We start from the raw sequence: 17,955 nt of genomic DNA, 5'->3' as shown, positions 1-17,955 counted from the left end.
AGAATATAATTATGATATATCATTCAGTTAAAGTGAACACGATAAGTTTACATAAAGTGGATGTTATATCATCATGATCATGATTAAATGGGAAGCAACTTACTTATTTCAGTAACAGGTAAATTTATATTCAAGCGCACATTTATTGATTTAAATAAAGGTTTGAAAAGTGAAGATCTGCGTGTCACACACACCAGTTACAGTAAGTTAATTATAACATGTCATGTTGCATAATTAACTAAATATTCTAGAAGGAAACCTCCGGTCAACTATTTTCACCGCAACACTATGCTTATGGAAAATTACTTACCTCGTCCGTTCGTCGTTTCCTGAAAGCTCCCCGTGTAACACTAGGCAATCCATCCATGAAATTCTTTGTCCTGAATCTCGTGGGCACTGCATCTTTCTTTAGCCGAGCTTTTGGATTTTCATATCCCATTTGTGCAAGGCGAAACGGGTCTCTTTCATATGCATCGGACTCGAAATGATCCGAACACAGAACTGCATTTTTGCTTGGTTTCCAGTTTTTCTCACCACGTTGACACCTATGAATCCAAACCTTTCTCCTGTCTAAATCGGTCTTTTCACTTGGAAATCTGAAGAAATGTTGGTTCTTCCCATTATTTGATGACGCAGTACACCCCCAGGCGACGCAGTACACCATTGTACCACTTAAAAACAGGACAGACACGAGACGATTCTTACTTCTTAAGCGCTTGATCTTTGACAATATGGCGGACTGTAGTCACATATGACGTCACGGGCGGAAAGGTCACGTGAGCACTCGCGAAATATGCATAATCGCCGGAGCTCACAATCACTGAAACTGATTTCGCGATTAAAACAAAAGTATGCGAATTTTCAAGTTGAAAATTTCTGAATATGTTTATGATTACTATATCTTTCAGTCACCGAATTATTGCAATTCACTCGTATTCTCCTTTAACCAATATGGCGGAAAGCGCACTTCGGCGTCCGTGTAAGCAGGGATACTCTCTATATAGGCTCCCTGGTGTAAGTGTATTTTCGAAAACATCCCAACCGATTCTGGGTTCATGGGCGACGTTGCAGAAATATCATTACTGGTTACATGAAAACTTGATATCAGTGATCATTAACATGCTATTTTTGAAATTCATTACTCCCAGTAATTATCCGATTTTCACATTTCAAAAGATGAGTGCAAATGCCGCTGTGAATCTTGATTTTGTACAGTTTGAAAAATGACGACATTTACGATAAAGCCTAATTTGAAAGGCAATTTTAAGCCCTTTAGCTTGGTCTGAGATAATAGTGGATGGTATCAAGGAACAGGGAATTTTCCGCAGAATTCAAAAGTGTGAAGTATTTATATATGCGTGGTATATTTAGAATTTTATTGGACTTCAAAGTGAGAGATGTAGAGGAAGGACATATATGTCCCTGTGGCATCCAGGGGGTTACCCAACTTGCTCACGAGTTCAAGTAAACAAACGATAAACTAAAGTAACGTTTCCTTTTGCACGTATTTTTCGTACGACGTCGTACCACAGATTTCGCTCACGTTGAATTATCAGTAACTGTTTGTTTCCTTTTTTCCGGCCGGTTATTGACGCACGACGTGGTACGACGGCTTTCTATATCGCTACATCTGGTCGCCCGTCCTACAGGTTTCAAGGGGAAACTGTACTAAAATTTATCCGGGAAATTCCAGTTTTCAGTTTTGACCATGTGCTTCGAACTCTGCTATGGAAACTGTAGGCTCAGTTCCTGTACCAGATTGCGACACGCCCCCTGCTCTTTTCTTCTCATCAAAATTGGGTGAACCCCAAAACGGCGCGTTCTTTTGGAATACTTCTTTCTTTTTTTTGACCATGAGATACAATCCAAGAATTGCAATCAGTTTACAAAAGGGAGTGACGTCTTGATACGGGCGCCACAATTGCTATGTCTGATCCGGCGAATCGGACAGCTCAACTGATATCGTCTGATGGCAAAATGAACAAATCGTGTATCGTCCTAGACATCTCACGACGTCGTACGAAACAGTCGTGTAAAAGGAAACGGAGCTAACTCGGGATGTCCCCTGCCGTTAATATTGCCGAAACATATCTAAAAGCGACGCAAAGCCAAACTCACTCACTCGCTATATCGGACACTGCTCCAGTCTATGAGCCACCGTGCCGACAGTGCGTGGGTCAGTGGGACGGGGTAGCAAAGCCTTGCATTGAGAAGTTCTACATTCATCACCATGACTCATGTGTATGTCAACACTATGCCAGATATACATCACTTTGGGGGAAAGAGCAGACCGTGTTGAGCAGAGTCAAATAAATTTTCGACTCAGTTGAGATAAAATTCTTCCCATTCTGACATCCGTAGTCCACGGACTGTGAGTGAATGATGACGTTCAGAACTTAACTGTAACGACTACCTAGGCACCGATACCGTTCTAGTTCTAAAAAGACCTCTTTTGAAAAGGTTAGCGATTACCGTGCGTGTTATATGTGTGTGATTACCCTTGAGGATATAAAGGAATAACCAGACAAGTGTGTGTGTATGCAATGTTTAGAGCTGAGTGTTTATACACCACTTTACATTTTGAATTCATTTGTTTCTCAATCTAATGCATTTTAATATATCGAAAATATGAATGAGAGAGTGTGTTTTCCGTGAACATTATGTAAGTATTGGCTATGAACGATATATATTGCTGTATTGTCCTATGATTTTCGTAAAAGATTGTATGGAAAGGTATGTTGTTTTTAGTTTCGAAAATGACTGTATTCAATACATCGTGCTTCAAAGTTGAACCCATGTAGTCCTCGATGTCAGTTACTGTATGTTGACGAACCTGGGTGCTTTTTATCAACATTAGTATACCTAGGACGCTAACTTACATCGGTTTCAACGACATGGAATTAAGCCAATCGCTGGTAGGGGACGATTCATCTTAAAACCAAAATGCCCGCAGAGGGAAGTTTAAGTTTGACAGCGAAACAGATTCTTACTAACTGGAACAACAAGGGAGGGTAGCTAAATTAACAACCATTTGTTTCCTTCACATCTTCAAAATACTGATCAATTGTCTAGTATCCTTCAGCCAATCCAGGCAACATGACATGTGACGTACTGGGCCCCGTCTTGCATGTAGCAAGTTGGAGCGTGCAAAGGAAGCCAGGTTCCAGTTTACTTTGCTTGATCCTTTCTATGACGTCATACTGGCTACACTTTGCAAAATTGTCATGTGACCCTGTCTATGACGTCACAATCATACCTTAGAGATTCTCATTCCTGTAGACACAGTGCTTGCGTCAGGTCACAGAAATACACGTCTCTCCTCTCTTTGAACTCTGAAGTTCGTAAACATATCACTCGCAAGTTAAACATGGCTCCGGATTTGGTGAAAGTCGTATTCAAGCTGTATCATCTACCAGAAAATGTTGAAAGGTGTCTTAAAGATGAAAGCGACAGAAGAAATGCTGTCAACGTTGCCCTCCTCGGTTCCATCCGTGAACTTGGCCGGTGGACACTTGAGAAACAGCTGATTGCCAAAGCTTCCTCTTCTGAAAGTAATGTGTGGGAGGTCAGTGTTGAACTTCCGGTGTCCTCGTCCTTTGAATGGTCATGGCTGGTGGCTGATGACAAGAAAGTCCTCTTCTGGGATCCCGCACAAGACAGAAGGTAATGAAAATCAGTTCTCCACATCTCTGCAAAACACGTTCATTGTAACATTCGTTATCAACTTAAACACCTGAGAGAGTAGTGAGAAGAAGACGATACATAATATAGTATTTGTTTGTTGTGGAATATTGAAATGGACTTATCTGTTGTTTCAGGTCGCGACTGTCCTACCACGAAGGAGTGATGTATGCATCCTGGGGACGGGACCCCAACTATTTTATCTCCAAGACCTGCACCCTGAAACTGGAGACTCACTATCGCTGTGCAGCAGGGGAATCTCTCGCTGTTGTAGGCTCGGAGCCATGTCTTGGATCCTGGAAATCTAAGAAAGCATTGATAGCTCACGAGTACCCGGAGTCATCAGGAATCTGGAGGGTAAGTACACTAATGCAACATAGAGTATATTGTAATGTTTTGTGAATAAAAATTATTTAAACCTGGAGGCACATTAACTAAAAATCGTGTTCAGTGATTCACAAACCAATGACGTCTCTATCATTATCCGTTTGATATTATACTTCAGGCAAATACTCTACTGGACATCCACCGTGACTACCAGTGGAAGTGGGCGGTCATCGATGTGAAGACGAGGAAGGTGAAGAGATGGGAGGAGTGTGCCAATAGATTTATTTCCACCAACTGTGAGCAGCTCTCCATTCGGGCACCCTGGAACATGCCATCATCCACCTTGTCTCACTCCACCATCATCCAGGAGCAGACAATCGACATGGCCAAGGTGGCCAAGTTCTATGATGCCGTGGAGAACTGCGATGAACTTGCATCCTAAGAGATGAGTCACGTGATGTCTGGGTGGCAGACACGACGGAAGACGAAGAGGAAACCACTTGTCAGTAAGTACAGCCTTTCATTTATTTTTCTGATAGCTCATGAAAGAAAAGTTACCAGTTGGCAGTAATTTACACCTTCCGCTGATTGCGGGTTCAAATGCTGACGGTTCCACACCTGTGCTTAGTAGTGATTTATGATGATGCGTCACTTTTCAACTCATGTAGTGAAGTTCATGAAACAGGCTTTCAGTATTGTGTTACCGTGGTGAAAGAGTAAGCAGTGGTAAAATCAGGTTAGAATGCATGCCTCAGTAAACTTGCAGAACCGAAGAATATTGTTCAAAATTATTGATACATGTACACGTCCGGCAACATGTTTTCTCCCTGATCACATTAACAGTTCGTGGTACATATGAAATATTCTTTTAACAACTCACTCACTCACTCACTCACTCACTCACTCACTCACTCAAAACACGCGACAGACATTGCCAGGACATTGCCAGGACATTGTCTGGGAATCTTTGGAAGAAAGTCAACCAGTTCTGCTCGGACTGTCCTCTATCCAGTCTGTCGATCTTGTCCTGTTATAGCGTCTATTGTTCCTTCTGTTTCCCAAGCTTAAATGAATATTATATGTCATATTTTATCAAATATTATATTTGCAGTAACGGAAACTGAGAAAATGGCAGCCTTGAAACCAAGGAAACAGTGTGAACAGAAGCCAAGAAGTCACAGGTCATTTATCAGGAAGATTCCAGGACTTGTGTGTCACATGACCAACTTCCTGAGTGACTGTTACTACTGGCTGGAGTAGATGTGGCGTTGTCATGGAAGAAAACCTATTTCTCAAAACATTTTATAAATACTGTGTATGCTGTATGTATTTTCATAGGATCATCTTGTAAATGTCACCAAAATTCGTTTAAATACCTCGTTATTAATTGGAAAGCAAACTTACAAATTATGTTAAGTATTTTCAAATGCTGTTAGCATGTCATTTGTACATATGTCAGTGAAACAGAATTAAAACTCATTCTCAGTACATATCCAAATCCTTGTTGTGGTGTTTCCTCCTGTGGCATGGACCATATTATGTAAGGAATAAACCCCGAAGACTCGCCAATATTCGCGCGACTGGTGGAGTCCGAGGCCGCGCGAATATTGGCGAGTCTGAGGAGTTTATTGCGCTTAAACCTAAAATCATACATATTGGCGGCCTAGTTTCGTAACCCTTGTGTCCTCTTCTGATGAGGATTTGCTGCGTGAGTCGCAAAACCTATAGCGGGAACTTGACCAAATGAATAGGTGAGCAGATGATGAACCGATGCTTGCTTCTTAAAAGGCAGAAAAAGAAAGTGTACCTCCCAAAATATCAAACGTTGTGGCAAGCCTCTCAGCTTCTGCATATCAAAGCTTGGAAACTATCGCAAAAAATAAAATACAGAAATGAAAAGCACTGAGCATTTCGTATTTTCGATTCCTGGCAATATGAAAGGGGTGGGTGTGAATCCCAGTGAGGCAGCAAAATATTAAGTATATCTGAAGATCTGAATAGGACGCTAAGTCTGTCACAGAGGTAAGGACTCAAAGGGGTGAAAGAGTTTAGTTTTACGCCGCCTTCAACAATATTCCAGCTGTATGGCGGTGGTCTGAAATAATCGAGTCTCGACCAGACAATCAAGTGATCAACAGCATGAGCATCGATCTGCGCAATTGGGAACCGATGACATGTGTCAACCAAATCAGCGAGCCTGACCACCAGATCTCGTCAGTCGATTCTTGCGACAAGTAGGAGTTACTGAAGGCCAATTTTGCAACCCGGGCCTCACGGGAAAGGAACCAAAGGGGAGGCCTATACAAGGGCAACATAATTCGTGAGATTGTTATTTCGAAGCAGAAATTCAAAGTGGCCAAAGTGGTCGATGTAAACCTAACCATTGATCTCGCTTTTATGAGTTTAAGAACCATGTTATCACTGGCGCAGACTGGTTTGGCATGCATAGAAGGCTAGGCAAACTGGCATTACCACACCACAGGAGGAGAATGCATTGTTGGAGGGGATTGCCTAAAACCGCTTTTTATTTGAATGGGCCCGTTGTCCATACAGACTTGACCAAAAGTCATTGAGGTGAATAAATAATATGGTGATAGCTTAAAATCTTAAATTTAAATCAAAAAGAAATTCATATCGTTTTTTAAAAAAAAACAACTCAAAACATGACGACGGCTACAATGCAACTTGTATACAATGTATGTACAACTTGACTGCAGATTAGTGGGCTATGATGATTTGGGAATCGAACCCGTGCCGCAGGCACTATAACCAGTAGGCTACCCCACGGCCCATATTCGTAATTAATAAGTGGGGTAGCTTAATGGTTATAGTGCCTGCGTCGCGGGTTCGATTCCCCGCAAAGGGACAAACTGTAAAGCCCATGCGTTGTTCCCCGTTATACTGCTGAATTGAGTTTTTGTTTCTGTATTTAAATAACTGGGGTATTAGTTTTCTGATTTCTGCGTTAGGACAGGGTCAGTAATAGGGTGCCAGTATTTGAAAGTGGGACTCCAATATACGCGCTAAAGTCGCCAATAGACGAAAGATACTGGCCTCCTATTCCGTTCTTATTGGAAGGGTGTGGTGTGTAATGGAGGCAGTTTTAGGTTTAAACTAGAATACTGCTGCGTACAAATAAAACTCTCAGTCGCTAACAGCTGAGGTGATATGAAAAGAGGGTTTATTAACAACGCATTCAAGAACATTGCACCTACATGATGAAGTCAATGTCACCCATTCTGACACAGAATCCCCAGTTGGAAACACGCTAATTGTCAAAATTATAAACTATATTTTAGTCACTTTTAGGGGATTCCTTTTTATTGAAGAAAGTGTTAAGAACACAGGAAACAAGTAGCAGTACTCAAAAGGAGCTAGTAAAATCTCTATCACTCCTCACTTCTTTTACCTGCGTGACTTTTCTTTATGATGACCGCATAACATATTGAAGTGATATACTATTCACAAACAGAAAGTGGATGGGTGGCTGAGTGAAACTTTTACATCGCATCGGCAATATTGCAGCCATATTATCGCCATGAAAACAGGTTACGAATAAATGTCTGTCATCAAAGAACAACAAAACATTAAGTTAGGTATCTCAGTTACTGACCATTTCAAATGACAAAATATTCTATATACATCAACAAAACATTCAAAGTATCAAGATACTATCTATGGACCACCAGCAATCAACCTGTCAGATAATCTATACAGGTAAAGGGGAAGGGTGGGCCAGACACTTGAGACGTCGCAGTTCCAGAAGAGTTATGTGCCTTTAGCAAGCCCAAATCCTCTGATCGTGGGTTCGTATCGTGGGTTCGTATCCCGGGTCAACCCGATTACGTTTGTGTGTCAATCAGCGCCATAGCAATGCTGGTGAGGTTCACCAGACTATAAGACCACCATCGCTTCTTCTTTTCCTCACACATCTAACAGAGTTGCGGTGATATAATCACAGTTGAAAGTGGAGTTAACCCAACGTCCTCACGACTTCAAGTAAACAAACGATAAACCAACTCGGGATGTCTCCCGCCGTTAATGTTGCCGAAATATCGCTAAAAGCGTTGTAAAGCCAAACTCACTCACTCACTATATCGGACACTGCTCCAGTCTATGAGCCACCGTGGCCGACAGTGCTTGGGTCAGTGGGTAGCACAGCCTTGCACTGAGAGATTCTACATTCATCACCATGACGCATGTGTATGTCAACACTATGCCAGATATACATCACTTTGGGGGAAAGAGCAGGCCGTGTTGGGCAGACTCAAATACATTTTCGACTCAGCTGAGATAAAATTCTTCCTATTTTGACATTCTGACATCCGTAGTCCACGGACTGTGAGTGAATGATGACGCTGAGAACTTAATTGTAACGACTACCTCGGCACTGATACCGTTCTAGTTCTAAAAAGACCTCTTTTGAAAAGGTTGGCGATTACCGTGCGTGTTTAATGTGTGTGATTACCCTTGAGGATATAAAGGAATAACCAGACAAGTGTGTGTGTATGCAATGTTTAGAGCTGAGTGTTTATACACCACTTTACATTTTGAATTCATTTGTTTCTCAATCTAATGCATTTTAATATATCGAAAATATGAATGAGAGAGTGTGTTTTCCGTGAACATTATGTAAGTATTGGCTATGAACGATATATACTGTTGCATTGCCCTTTGATTTTCGTGAATACATCGATAACATTTAAAAACTGAGTTCACCAACTGTACAGTTGTGTACGTGCTTCAAAGTTGAATCCATGTAGTCCTCGATGTCAGTTACTGTATGTTGACGAACTTGGGTGCTTTTTATAAACAGTAGCCCACCTTGGACGCTATCCAGGCAACACGACATGTGACGTGCAAGCTGGGCCCCGTCTTGCATGGGGCAAGTTGGAGTGTGCAAAGGGAGCCAGGATGCAGCTTACTTTACTTGATCCTTTCTATGACGTCATACTGGCTACACATTGCAAACATTGTCATGTGACCCTGTCTATGACGTCACAATCATACCTTAGTGATTCTCATTCCTGTAGACACAGCGCTTGCGTCAGGTCACAGAAATACATGTCTCTCCTCTCTTTGAACTCTGAAGTTCGTAATCATATCACTCGCAAGTTAAACATGGCTCCGGATTTGGTGAATGTCGTATTCAAGCTGTATCATCTACCAGAAAACGTTGAAAGGTGTCTTAAAGATGAAAGCGACAGAAGAAATGCTGTCAACGTTGCCCTCCTCGGTTCCATCCGTGAGCTTGGCCGCTGGACACTTGAGAAACAGCTGATTGCCAAAGCTTCCTCTTCTGAAAGTAAGGTGTGGGAGGTCAATGTTGAACTTCCGGTGTCCTCGTCCTTTGAGTGGTCGTGGCTGGTGGCTGATGACAAGAAAGTCCTCTTCTGGGATCCCGCACAGGACAGAAGGTAATGAAAATCAGTTCTCCACATCTCTGCAAAACTCGTTCATTGTAACATTCGTTATTAACTTAAACACCTGAGAGAGTAGTGAGAAGAAGACGATACACAATATAGTATTTGTTTGTTGTGGAATATTGAAATGGACTTATCTGTTGTTTCAGGTCGCGACTGTCCTACCACGAAGGAGTGATGTATGCATCCTGGGGACGGGACCCCAACTATTTTGTCTCCCAGACCTGCGCCCTGAAACTGGAGACTCACTATCGCTGTGCAACAGGGGAATCTCTCGCTGTTGTAGGCTCGGAGCCATGTCTTGGATCCTGGAAATCTAAGAAAGCATTGATAGCTCACGAGTACCCGGAGTCATCAGGAATTTGGAGGGTAAGTACACTAATGCAACATAGAGTATATTGTAATGTTTTGTGAATAAGAATTATTTAAACCTGGAGGCACATTAACTAAAAATCGTGTTCAGTGATTCACAAACCAATGACGTCTCTATCATTATCCGTTTGATATTATACTTCAGGCAAATACTTTACTGGACATCCATCGTGACTACCAGTGGAAGTGGGCGGCCATCGATGTGAAGACGAGGAAAGTGAAGAGATGGGAGGAGTGTGCCAATAGATTTATTTCCACCAACTGTGAGCAGCTCTCCATCCGGGCACCCTGGAACAAGCCATCATCCACCTTGTCCCACTCCACCATCATCCAGGAGCAGACAATCGACATGGCCAAGATGGCCAAGTTCTATGATGCCGTGGAGAACTGTGATGAACTCTTGACGTCGGAGATGATTCACGTGACGTCTGGGTGGCACACACGACGGAAGACGAAGAGGAAACCATTTGTCAGTAAGTACAGCCTTTCATTTATTTTTCTGATAGCTCATGAAAGAAAGGTTTCCAACTGGCAGTAATTTACACCTTCGAGTTAAATCCCTTGTGTTTGTGAGGATCCGCTTATTGTGGGTTTAAATGCTGATTGTCTTCGGCTCCACACCTGTGCTTAGTAGTGACTTATGATGATGCGTCACTTTCGGTTTTCAACTCATGTAGTGAGTCAACCAAGTAGAAGTTCATGAAACAGGCTTTCAGTATTGTGTTACCGTGGTGAAAGAGTAAGCAGTGGTAAAATCAGGTTAGAATGCACGCCTCAGTAAACTTGCAGAACCGAACAATTTTGTTCAAAAGTATTGATACATGTACCCGTCCGGAAACATGTTTTCTCCCTGATCACATTAAGAGTTCGTTGTGGATACAAAATTTTGTTTTAACAACTCACTCACTCACTCACTCACTCACTGAAAACGGGCGATAGACATTGCCAGGACATTGTCTATGTATCTTTGGAAGTACGTCAACCAGTTCTGCTCGGACTGTCCTCTATCCGCTCTGTCGATCTTGTCCTGTTATAGCGTATATTGTTCCTTCTGTTTCCCAAGCTTAAATGAATATTATATGTCATATTTGTATCAAATATTATATTTTCAGTTACGGAAACTGAGAAAATGGCGGCAGCCTTGAAACCAAAGAAACAGTGTGAACAGAAGCCAAGAACTTACAGGTCATTTATCAGGAAGATTCCAGGACTTCTGTGTCATGTGACCAACTTCCTGAGTGATTGTTACTACTGGCTGGAGTAGATGTGGCGTTGTCATGGAAGAAAACCTATTTCTGAAAACAATTTATAAATACTGTGTATGCTGTATGTATTTTCATAGAATCATCTTGTAAATATCACCAAAATTCGTTCAAATACCTTGTTAGTAATTGGAAAGCAAACTTACAAATTATGTTATGTATTTTCCTATACAATTAGCATGTCATTTGTACATATGTCAGTGAAACAGAATTAAAACTCATTCTCAGTACATCTACAAATCCTTGTTCTGGTGTTTCCTCCACCATTTGGACCATATTATGGATTGTTCGAGACACGAGCTTCAATGTTAGTAGAGCCATTATTTGAGGACACCGGTAGCTTGGCGTTGCACCAAAAGTGTGGCCGGGGTCCGGGACAGAGAGTCCCAAGTCCCATTACCCAGTGCCACCCCCGACGCCTCCTCATCCCTGGATGCACTTCCAGAATACAGTTTCATGTATGACAATGATGATTATGATGATGGTAGTGGTGGAACAGGTTTCGTTAGCTCGTCGTGGTAGAATTGAGATGATACTTTTCTTGACTTGAGGTGGAAGGTTGGACGCGCTGATCCATAGGAAATCCAGGAATGGTAAATGGACATGGTATTCTTCAGTGGTTTTAGCAGTTCAGGAGGTTCAGTAGGGTTTTCTGGTCACTGTTTTGTAGGTTGAAAAATGCGTCATCCACTTTGCGAAGTAGGCCGATGTAGGGGATATTTCCAGGACTATTTCTCCCAGGTGGGTCATAAAGATCTCGGTGAGCGAGTGTGGAGATTGGAGGCCGGTTTTCCTGAAAGATGTCATCTTCCAGGTGAAGTATGTGGAACTGATACATGACTGTATCAGTAGGATAACGTTCTTAGTTGTCCAGCCGGTGTCAAGGTTTGGGTGAATTTCCTGAATTTATTTTTCTGATGTCAGTGGCTTCATCTGGTGAATATAGGTTAGTAAATAGGTCGATCACACCACAGCTGATTAAGGTGCCCGGATGGGGATGTCATGGCCGTGCTGTAGGTGAGGACGCGGGCTTTAACAGAGAACGTTTGTGATATGGTTTATGGTTTTCCAGGCATGAGATGTTTTGGAGTGTGGATGTTTATTGTAGGGTATTGGGTCAACTTCATTCTTATCATGGAATGTGATAAGAAAGATAATTTGTTCCTCATGTATGTTGTTGGAAGGGTCTCTTTTGAGCTGCTTGTAGGCAGATCGTTCACTGAGGGTGCCGTCAGTTGAGGTGTCGAAGTGGGTTGTGTCTGTGATGACCGTTGCCCTGCACTTGCCTGCTGTGACAATGATGGGCTTCACTCATCATGAAATGAAAGTCCTCATCATTAAAATGATGATGATGACGATGATGTTGTGAGTGTTTACAACTTGACGTCGCAGGAAGTCACCATTGTTCATTGTTGTGGGTGTTTACAACCTGGCGTCACAGGAAGTCACCATTATTCATTGTTGTGGGTGTTTACAGCCTGGCGTCACAGGAAGTCACCATTGTTCATTGTTGTGGGTGTTTACAACCTGGCGTCACAGGAAGTCACCATTATTCATTGTTGTGGGTGTTTACAGCCTGGCGTCACAGGAAGTCACCATTGTTCATTGTTGTGGGTGTTTACAACCTGGCGTCACAGGAGGTCACCATTGCTCATTGTTGTGGGTGTTTACAACCTGGCGTCACAGGAAGTCACCATTGCTCATTGTTGTGGGTGTTCACAGCCTGGCGTCACAGGAAGTCATCATTCCTCATTTGTTGTGGGTGTTTACAGCCTGGCGTCACAGAAAGTCACCATTGTTCATTGTTGTGGGTGTTTTCAACCTGGCGTCACAGGTCACCATTGCTCATTGTTGTGGGTGTTTTCAACCTGGCGTCACAGGAAGTCACCATTGTCCATGGGGCTATTTGTAAGCCATTCTCAATGTTTTCGGTGCATTTTGGTCAAGTGGCATGACAATAGTGCACACCAGGATTAAATATCGCGGTAAAAACACAGGAATTGAATCCAGACCAAACCTAGCCGCGAATACCATCCATGAATCAGAAATCTAAAGATGTTTGCCTTACTGGGCATCTTCCTTAAAATCAAACTAAAACGATCAGCTGTATTTCAAAACACCGCACATCGACCATTGTTGGAGAGGTCTTGTCTAAGTTCAAGAGTTTAGTTGTTGGCATTTTCACATCGCCCTTTAACAAATTCCAGCAATATCACGACGGGGACACCACGAATGGGCTTCACACATTTTACCAGTGTATGAAAGAAGCCCTAAACCAAGACTGACATCAAGGCTGGTAACTTCAAAAGGTTACCAGCCCAAAATGGATGTAAACAGGCCAGGCTCCAAGATGTACTTAATCTACACAGATGTATGGGGCATTTAAAATATTTACCATCGGGCTGGCTAGTTTTAGATGTAGACCATCCGTCCGAAATCTAGCACTTTTTGGGTGGTCGCACGGGCCTTCTTTCATACACTAGTTGACGTGCGAGGAATTGAACCTGGGTCTTCCGCATGACGAGCGAACGCTTTAACCACAGGCTACCCCACCACCACGTTAGGTTGAAGAAATAAATCAACACGCAACCTTTGGTATGTGTATCAACATTGTCTACAGTTTGTATCTTCTGTCCTTTACAGATAGTGACCCATGATTACACAATGTCATTTTATGAAAAAATATGAATATTAATCTGATAGTAACCCAGTCTCGTGGCACCCTCTGTTGCGTCCGTCTCACGACATTTGATGAGACATGGCAGTGGAATGCTGTCTGTTTCAAGCCATATATCAGTCCCTTGTTACTTCTGTATATATAAAGCGAGCGTGTTGTCATGTGCACAATCTACACAATCCATTCTTTTTCTGCACACACCATATGCATAAGTGCTTGTTACGATGTCCAAAGCCGAGGCTGGGCTCATTTTATTATCAGACAATCGCTGATAAATTATTTGAATGAGAACATGCAAGGAAAAGAGAGGAGTTTTGCAGATGAGTATCGCACAGAAATTGGCAGTCTGCAAGTCTAACACCACAGACTAACGTTACGCCTATTAAAATGTGTGATTTTAACTACATGCAAATTGAAACAGAGTCCCATTGAGATGGGAAAACTGAATAGAAAGTCTAGGCTAGTTCCCTTTGGGAATTTGGCGAAGTAAAATATTTTCTCATTCATTCGGTTGGGTGTTTTTTAAACCAAAATAGAGATTTGTATTTCACAGAATACGTTTGAGTCTAATGCCGAGCAAATTTCTAACCGACACATATTAATCACTTGACGAGTAATGCTTTTATTAAGCCATGAAATGTATAATACGGGTGTAATATTATCCAAACTGGGCCCATATGGGTATGAGGATAGGTTTAACTACTTTCAGTAATTCTCACAGATCATTTTAATCTTTGCCTTGTTCATACCTGTTACGTTGTTTTCGAGGTTGTTAAAGAGACCTAGATACCATTTGGGTCATATGAACCTACTGTCACGTGTGATTGTAGATAACGCCAGAGTTCACCTTAATAATAATAATTCCTCCATAGTCAAATAATTCGATTGTTTTTGTTTTTTATACAAATTGATATAACATTATATAAGGAATGCTTATATAAGGAATAACATTCTCCAGCTTGCAGCTGACTTATACCTTCATGAAAACAAAATATGCATAAACGAAATATAGTTGCAAGCAAAGATAAGGCTCCATGAGCAATCTTACCATTTTACCAGTCCACTGTTACCTCAGTTTTTCAGATTTTGGCGCAAAATGCGCCAACTGGAACACCTTAACGTCGATTGTTTTTGTTTACCTTTAACCGTAACTCATTCACCTGATTGTCTGGTTTGTTTATGGATGGCAAGAGTACTGGTGTGAGACAAACGTCAGACAAACATGCTTGGCAAATTTTGTGAATGGCGGATGCTCATGATAAGGCACCCTTTTCTCAAGCACTTGCGCCCAAAATTCCAATCAGCCACACTGAGAACCCGAACAGTTCCTGGTGGCAACTGGATACTGCCACGTAGCGTTCGAAATAGTCGCCGGCCCGGAGGCCCAGCACCTTTTGTTACTGCATCGGACCGGCATTTCCATATATTTGGAGGTCCTTGTGGCCTTCAGTACATAGTATGTCATTTTATTTCAAACAGAATCTTACCTATATTTTTTTTATTAATGTCCGAGAACCATCTATGATTCATCATATTACAATAACTTACAGTTCTACTTCTTGAATTTCAGTGCTTTGCGCAGAGAAATGGTCTTTTCTTATGAACAAATATGTCTCTCTGCGCCATCATCTTCGCAAATCAATTTTGAACAAATGGTGTGAAACGGTGTACAGTGTGGCGTATCTTGTTTTTTATTGGTTCACGACAACAAATTGAGCCTGCGAGCTTCATTCAGAGCGTGCAGGTGGCAGCAGACCCTGAAGGCCAACTTTCAAATTAAAGCATTGCAAACACTGTCGTCAAAGACCATTCGCCGACGTCTGGCTGCACATGGATACGTGCTAGACACCCTGCAAGACGACAAATTTTGAAATTACGTCACCAACCTCTTCAACTGGTGGTGCAGACATATGCGGTGGAGAGCAGGTGACTGAAGACAGGTTCTTTTCACTGACGAGTTTGACGGTGATGTGGTGAGTGGCATATGTCCGTTATGGCGGCGGTGTAGTGATGGTTTGTGGTGGGGTAACAAGTGATGGACATACACCTTTGTTAGTCATCAATGGAAATATAACGGGTCTCGAGTACAGAACCGAAACTGTTAATCCAGTCGTTTTACCGTTTCTACAGCAGAATGGTCCAGGAATGATCTTCCAGCAACTCCAGACCTCGGGTCGGTAGGGAGGTTCAGCAGTCCTTGGCGCAACACAATGTCAACGTCCTTGACTGGCCCGCTAAATCCCTGCATCTCTCCCTCGTGAACACATCTGGGACGAATTGTCCCTTGGCCAGTCACTGATGACTTAATACTAGAAACTGATTGTTACTAATGATATTATGAAATGTAAAAGATATTGCTAAATGGATATGACTTCGTTACGATATGCAGAGATGCCAACCCATGTACGCTTTTGGCTTGGAGTTTCATAATGACTGATTACCTGTATTTCGGAGATCTGTCTGGAATATTCCTTTTGTGAAAACGTGCACTATATCGAAGGGACCGGAAGACAAGTATTACGCTTTTCGGGTCTGCATTACACTTTTTGATGTCTCAGTATTACAGTTAGGCCCAATATGGGGTTGGCATCTCTACAATATGCTGTTCGGTGTCAGCTTAGCCAAATCTAAAAGAGTGTTCATTCTGCTGTGCCTACTTGCCCAACTTGCAAAATCTAAAACCGCTGAAAAGAATATGTACCAGTTCTCACCAGGCCTGATGTACGCCAAAACATTCGACAATAACTCTGAATGGTATGTAAACACATTCTATCCTTATTAAACCCAAGTTGTTATGTTACAAGTATGTACCTTCTAATGTCCTCTTTTTAAGGATGTCTAACTCACAATCTTGATGTCGGTTGAGTTACCACATCCTCGCGCGAGTTTTGAAATGCTTCAACACACAGACATTAATAAGCAATTTCAGTGCATTCAATGTATTTGCACCATGAAGGTAAAATAATGTTGATTGTATACACGTGGGTATGGAATACTGTAAGGGACATTCTCGCGATCTCGCATTCTCGCGATCTCGACCTTTGGAAACAAGCTTAAAATGTCAAAAGTACGAGAATGCGAGATCGCGAGAACGCGAGATTTTGGCCAATATCTCGGGTTCTCGCGATCTCGCATTCTCGTGTTTTTGGTACAGATCAAGTTTTTGTCAAAAGTCGACGACACAAGAATGCGACTTTTAAACATGCTGTCAAATCTCGCAATCTCGCAATCTCGACTTGTCAAATAAGGCCACAAAAACACGAAATCGCGAGAACACGAGAATGCGACATTTCCTTTTCTCGCATTCTCGCACTTTTGACATTTTAAGCTTGTTTCCAAAGGTCGAGATCGCGAGAATGCGAGGTCGCGAGAATGTCCCTTACAGTATTCCAAAGTGGGAGACTGCTAATTCGAGTGAAATAATCGCCAGGCGATCTGCTTGCCGCCATGTTATCAGTATCACTTTAGGTAGTGATTAATAGACCGGAAAAAACTTCCGCATTGCTGCTGAGGCTTAAATATAGTTCACCATGCATGCATAAATCCCATAAGGCGTTTATCTCCCTTTATCAGAAACATAAATGATCAAATTATGTTAATGAAAGTAAATTAATTTGGAATTAGAGTTATGATACAGAAAAGGAATATGAGTAACAAATAACAATGCAAAAAGAAATTAGGAGCAATGGCGCCCACGAAAGAAATAAAATATCAGACAATAGAGCCCACAAAAAAAAAGAAACTTTCCACAGCTATCTAAAGGAACTACGGATGTTGGGCAGATTCCCAACATCAATGTTGATTTTGTTGACCCTTTGGTACTGCAAAACGGTACAGAAATGGGTGTCAGAAAAAGGAAACTGCCATATCATATCATTTGCTCAAAGAAAGGTTCTGTGAAGACTGTGTCCCACTGTGCCAACGTTTGTAAATTAGGGTATTAAGGGCAGTAAAGATCTTGAGTGTTTTGTTAAATCATTTCTATATAAGAAAGTGTACCAAACGCCATTCATGAAATCGGTCATGTTAATACTTCTTTTATTCAGACATAGGGGCATAAATCATTTAAATGTGCACTTCAAGGTCATGTCAAACGGTTGTGTCTTTAGTTAAATGTTTCTTGGGTGATGCAGATGTGCGCAGTAGCTCAGACTCTTTAAATTATTTGAAATTCAACATCATTTGCTGTTAAAAGAAGTTAAAGTATATACAT

At 41.8% G+C, this 17,955-nt stretch overlaps 1 protein-coding gene and 1 pseudogene across 1 annotated transcript; both read left to right on the top strand.

The window, feature by feature from the left end:
- Positions 1 to 3,367: 3,367 nt before the first annotated feature.
- Positions 3,368 to 5,268, top strand: LOC137293450 (uncharacterized; annotated as a pseudogene).
- A 3,861-nt stretch (positions 5,269 to 9,129) lies between these two features.
- Positions 9,130 to 11,067, top strand: LOC137293445 (uncharacterized). The gene is made up of 4 exons (XM_067823981.1): positions 9,130 to 9,425; positions 9,581 to 9,800; positions 9,949 to 10,276; positions 10,916 to 11,067. Exons 1-4 carry the CDS (start codon positions 9,130 to 9,132, stop codon positions 11,065 to 11,067), a joined length of 996 nt encoding a protein of 331 aa, XP_067680082.1.
- Positions 11,068 to 17,955: the final 6,888 nt, after the last annotated feature.

Source organism: Haliotis asinina, chromosome 8 (genome assembly GCF_037392515.1).
Source record: "Haliotis asinina isolate JCU_RB_2024 chromosome 8, JCU_Hal_asi_v2, whole genome shotgun sequence".
Lineage (NCBI taxonomy): Eukaryota > Metazoa > Mollusca > Gastropoda > Lepetellida > Haliotidae > Haliotis > Haliotis asinina.
Note: the sequence above shows the minus strand (reverse complement) of the source record. Positions and strands in the feature narration are given on the sequence as shown.

What these genes read in the sequence shown, in the direction of transcription:
- LOC137293445 (XM_067823981.1), top strand. Translation starts at nt 9,130, where the DNA reads ATGGCTCCGGATTTGGTGAATGTCGTATTCAAGCTGTATCATCTACCA. An exon ending in GATCCCGCACAGGACAGAAG is followed by an intron (nt 9,426 to 9,580) that starts GTAATGAAAATC and finishes CTGTTGTTTCAG; the next exon opens with GTCGCGACTGTCCTACCACG. An exon ending in AGTCATCAGGAATTTGGAGG is followed by an intron (nt 9,801 to 9,948) that starts GTAAGTACACTA and finishes ATTATACTTCAG; the next exon opens with GCAAATACTTTACTGGACAT.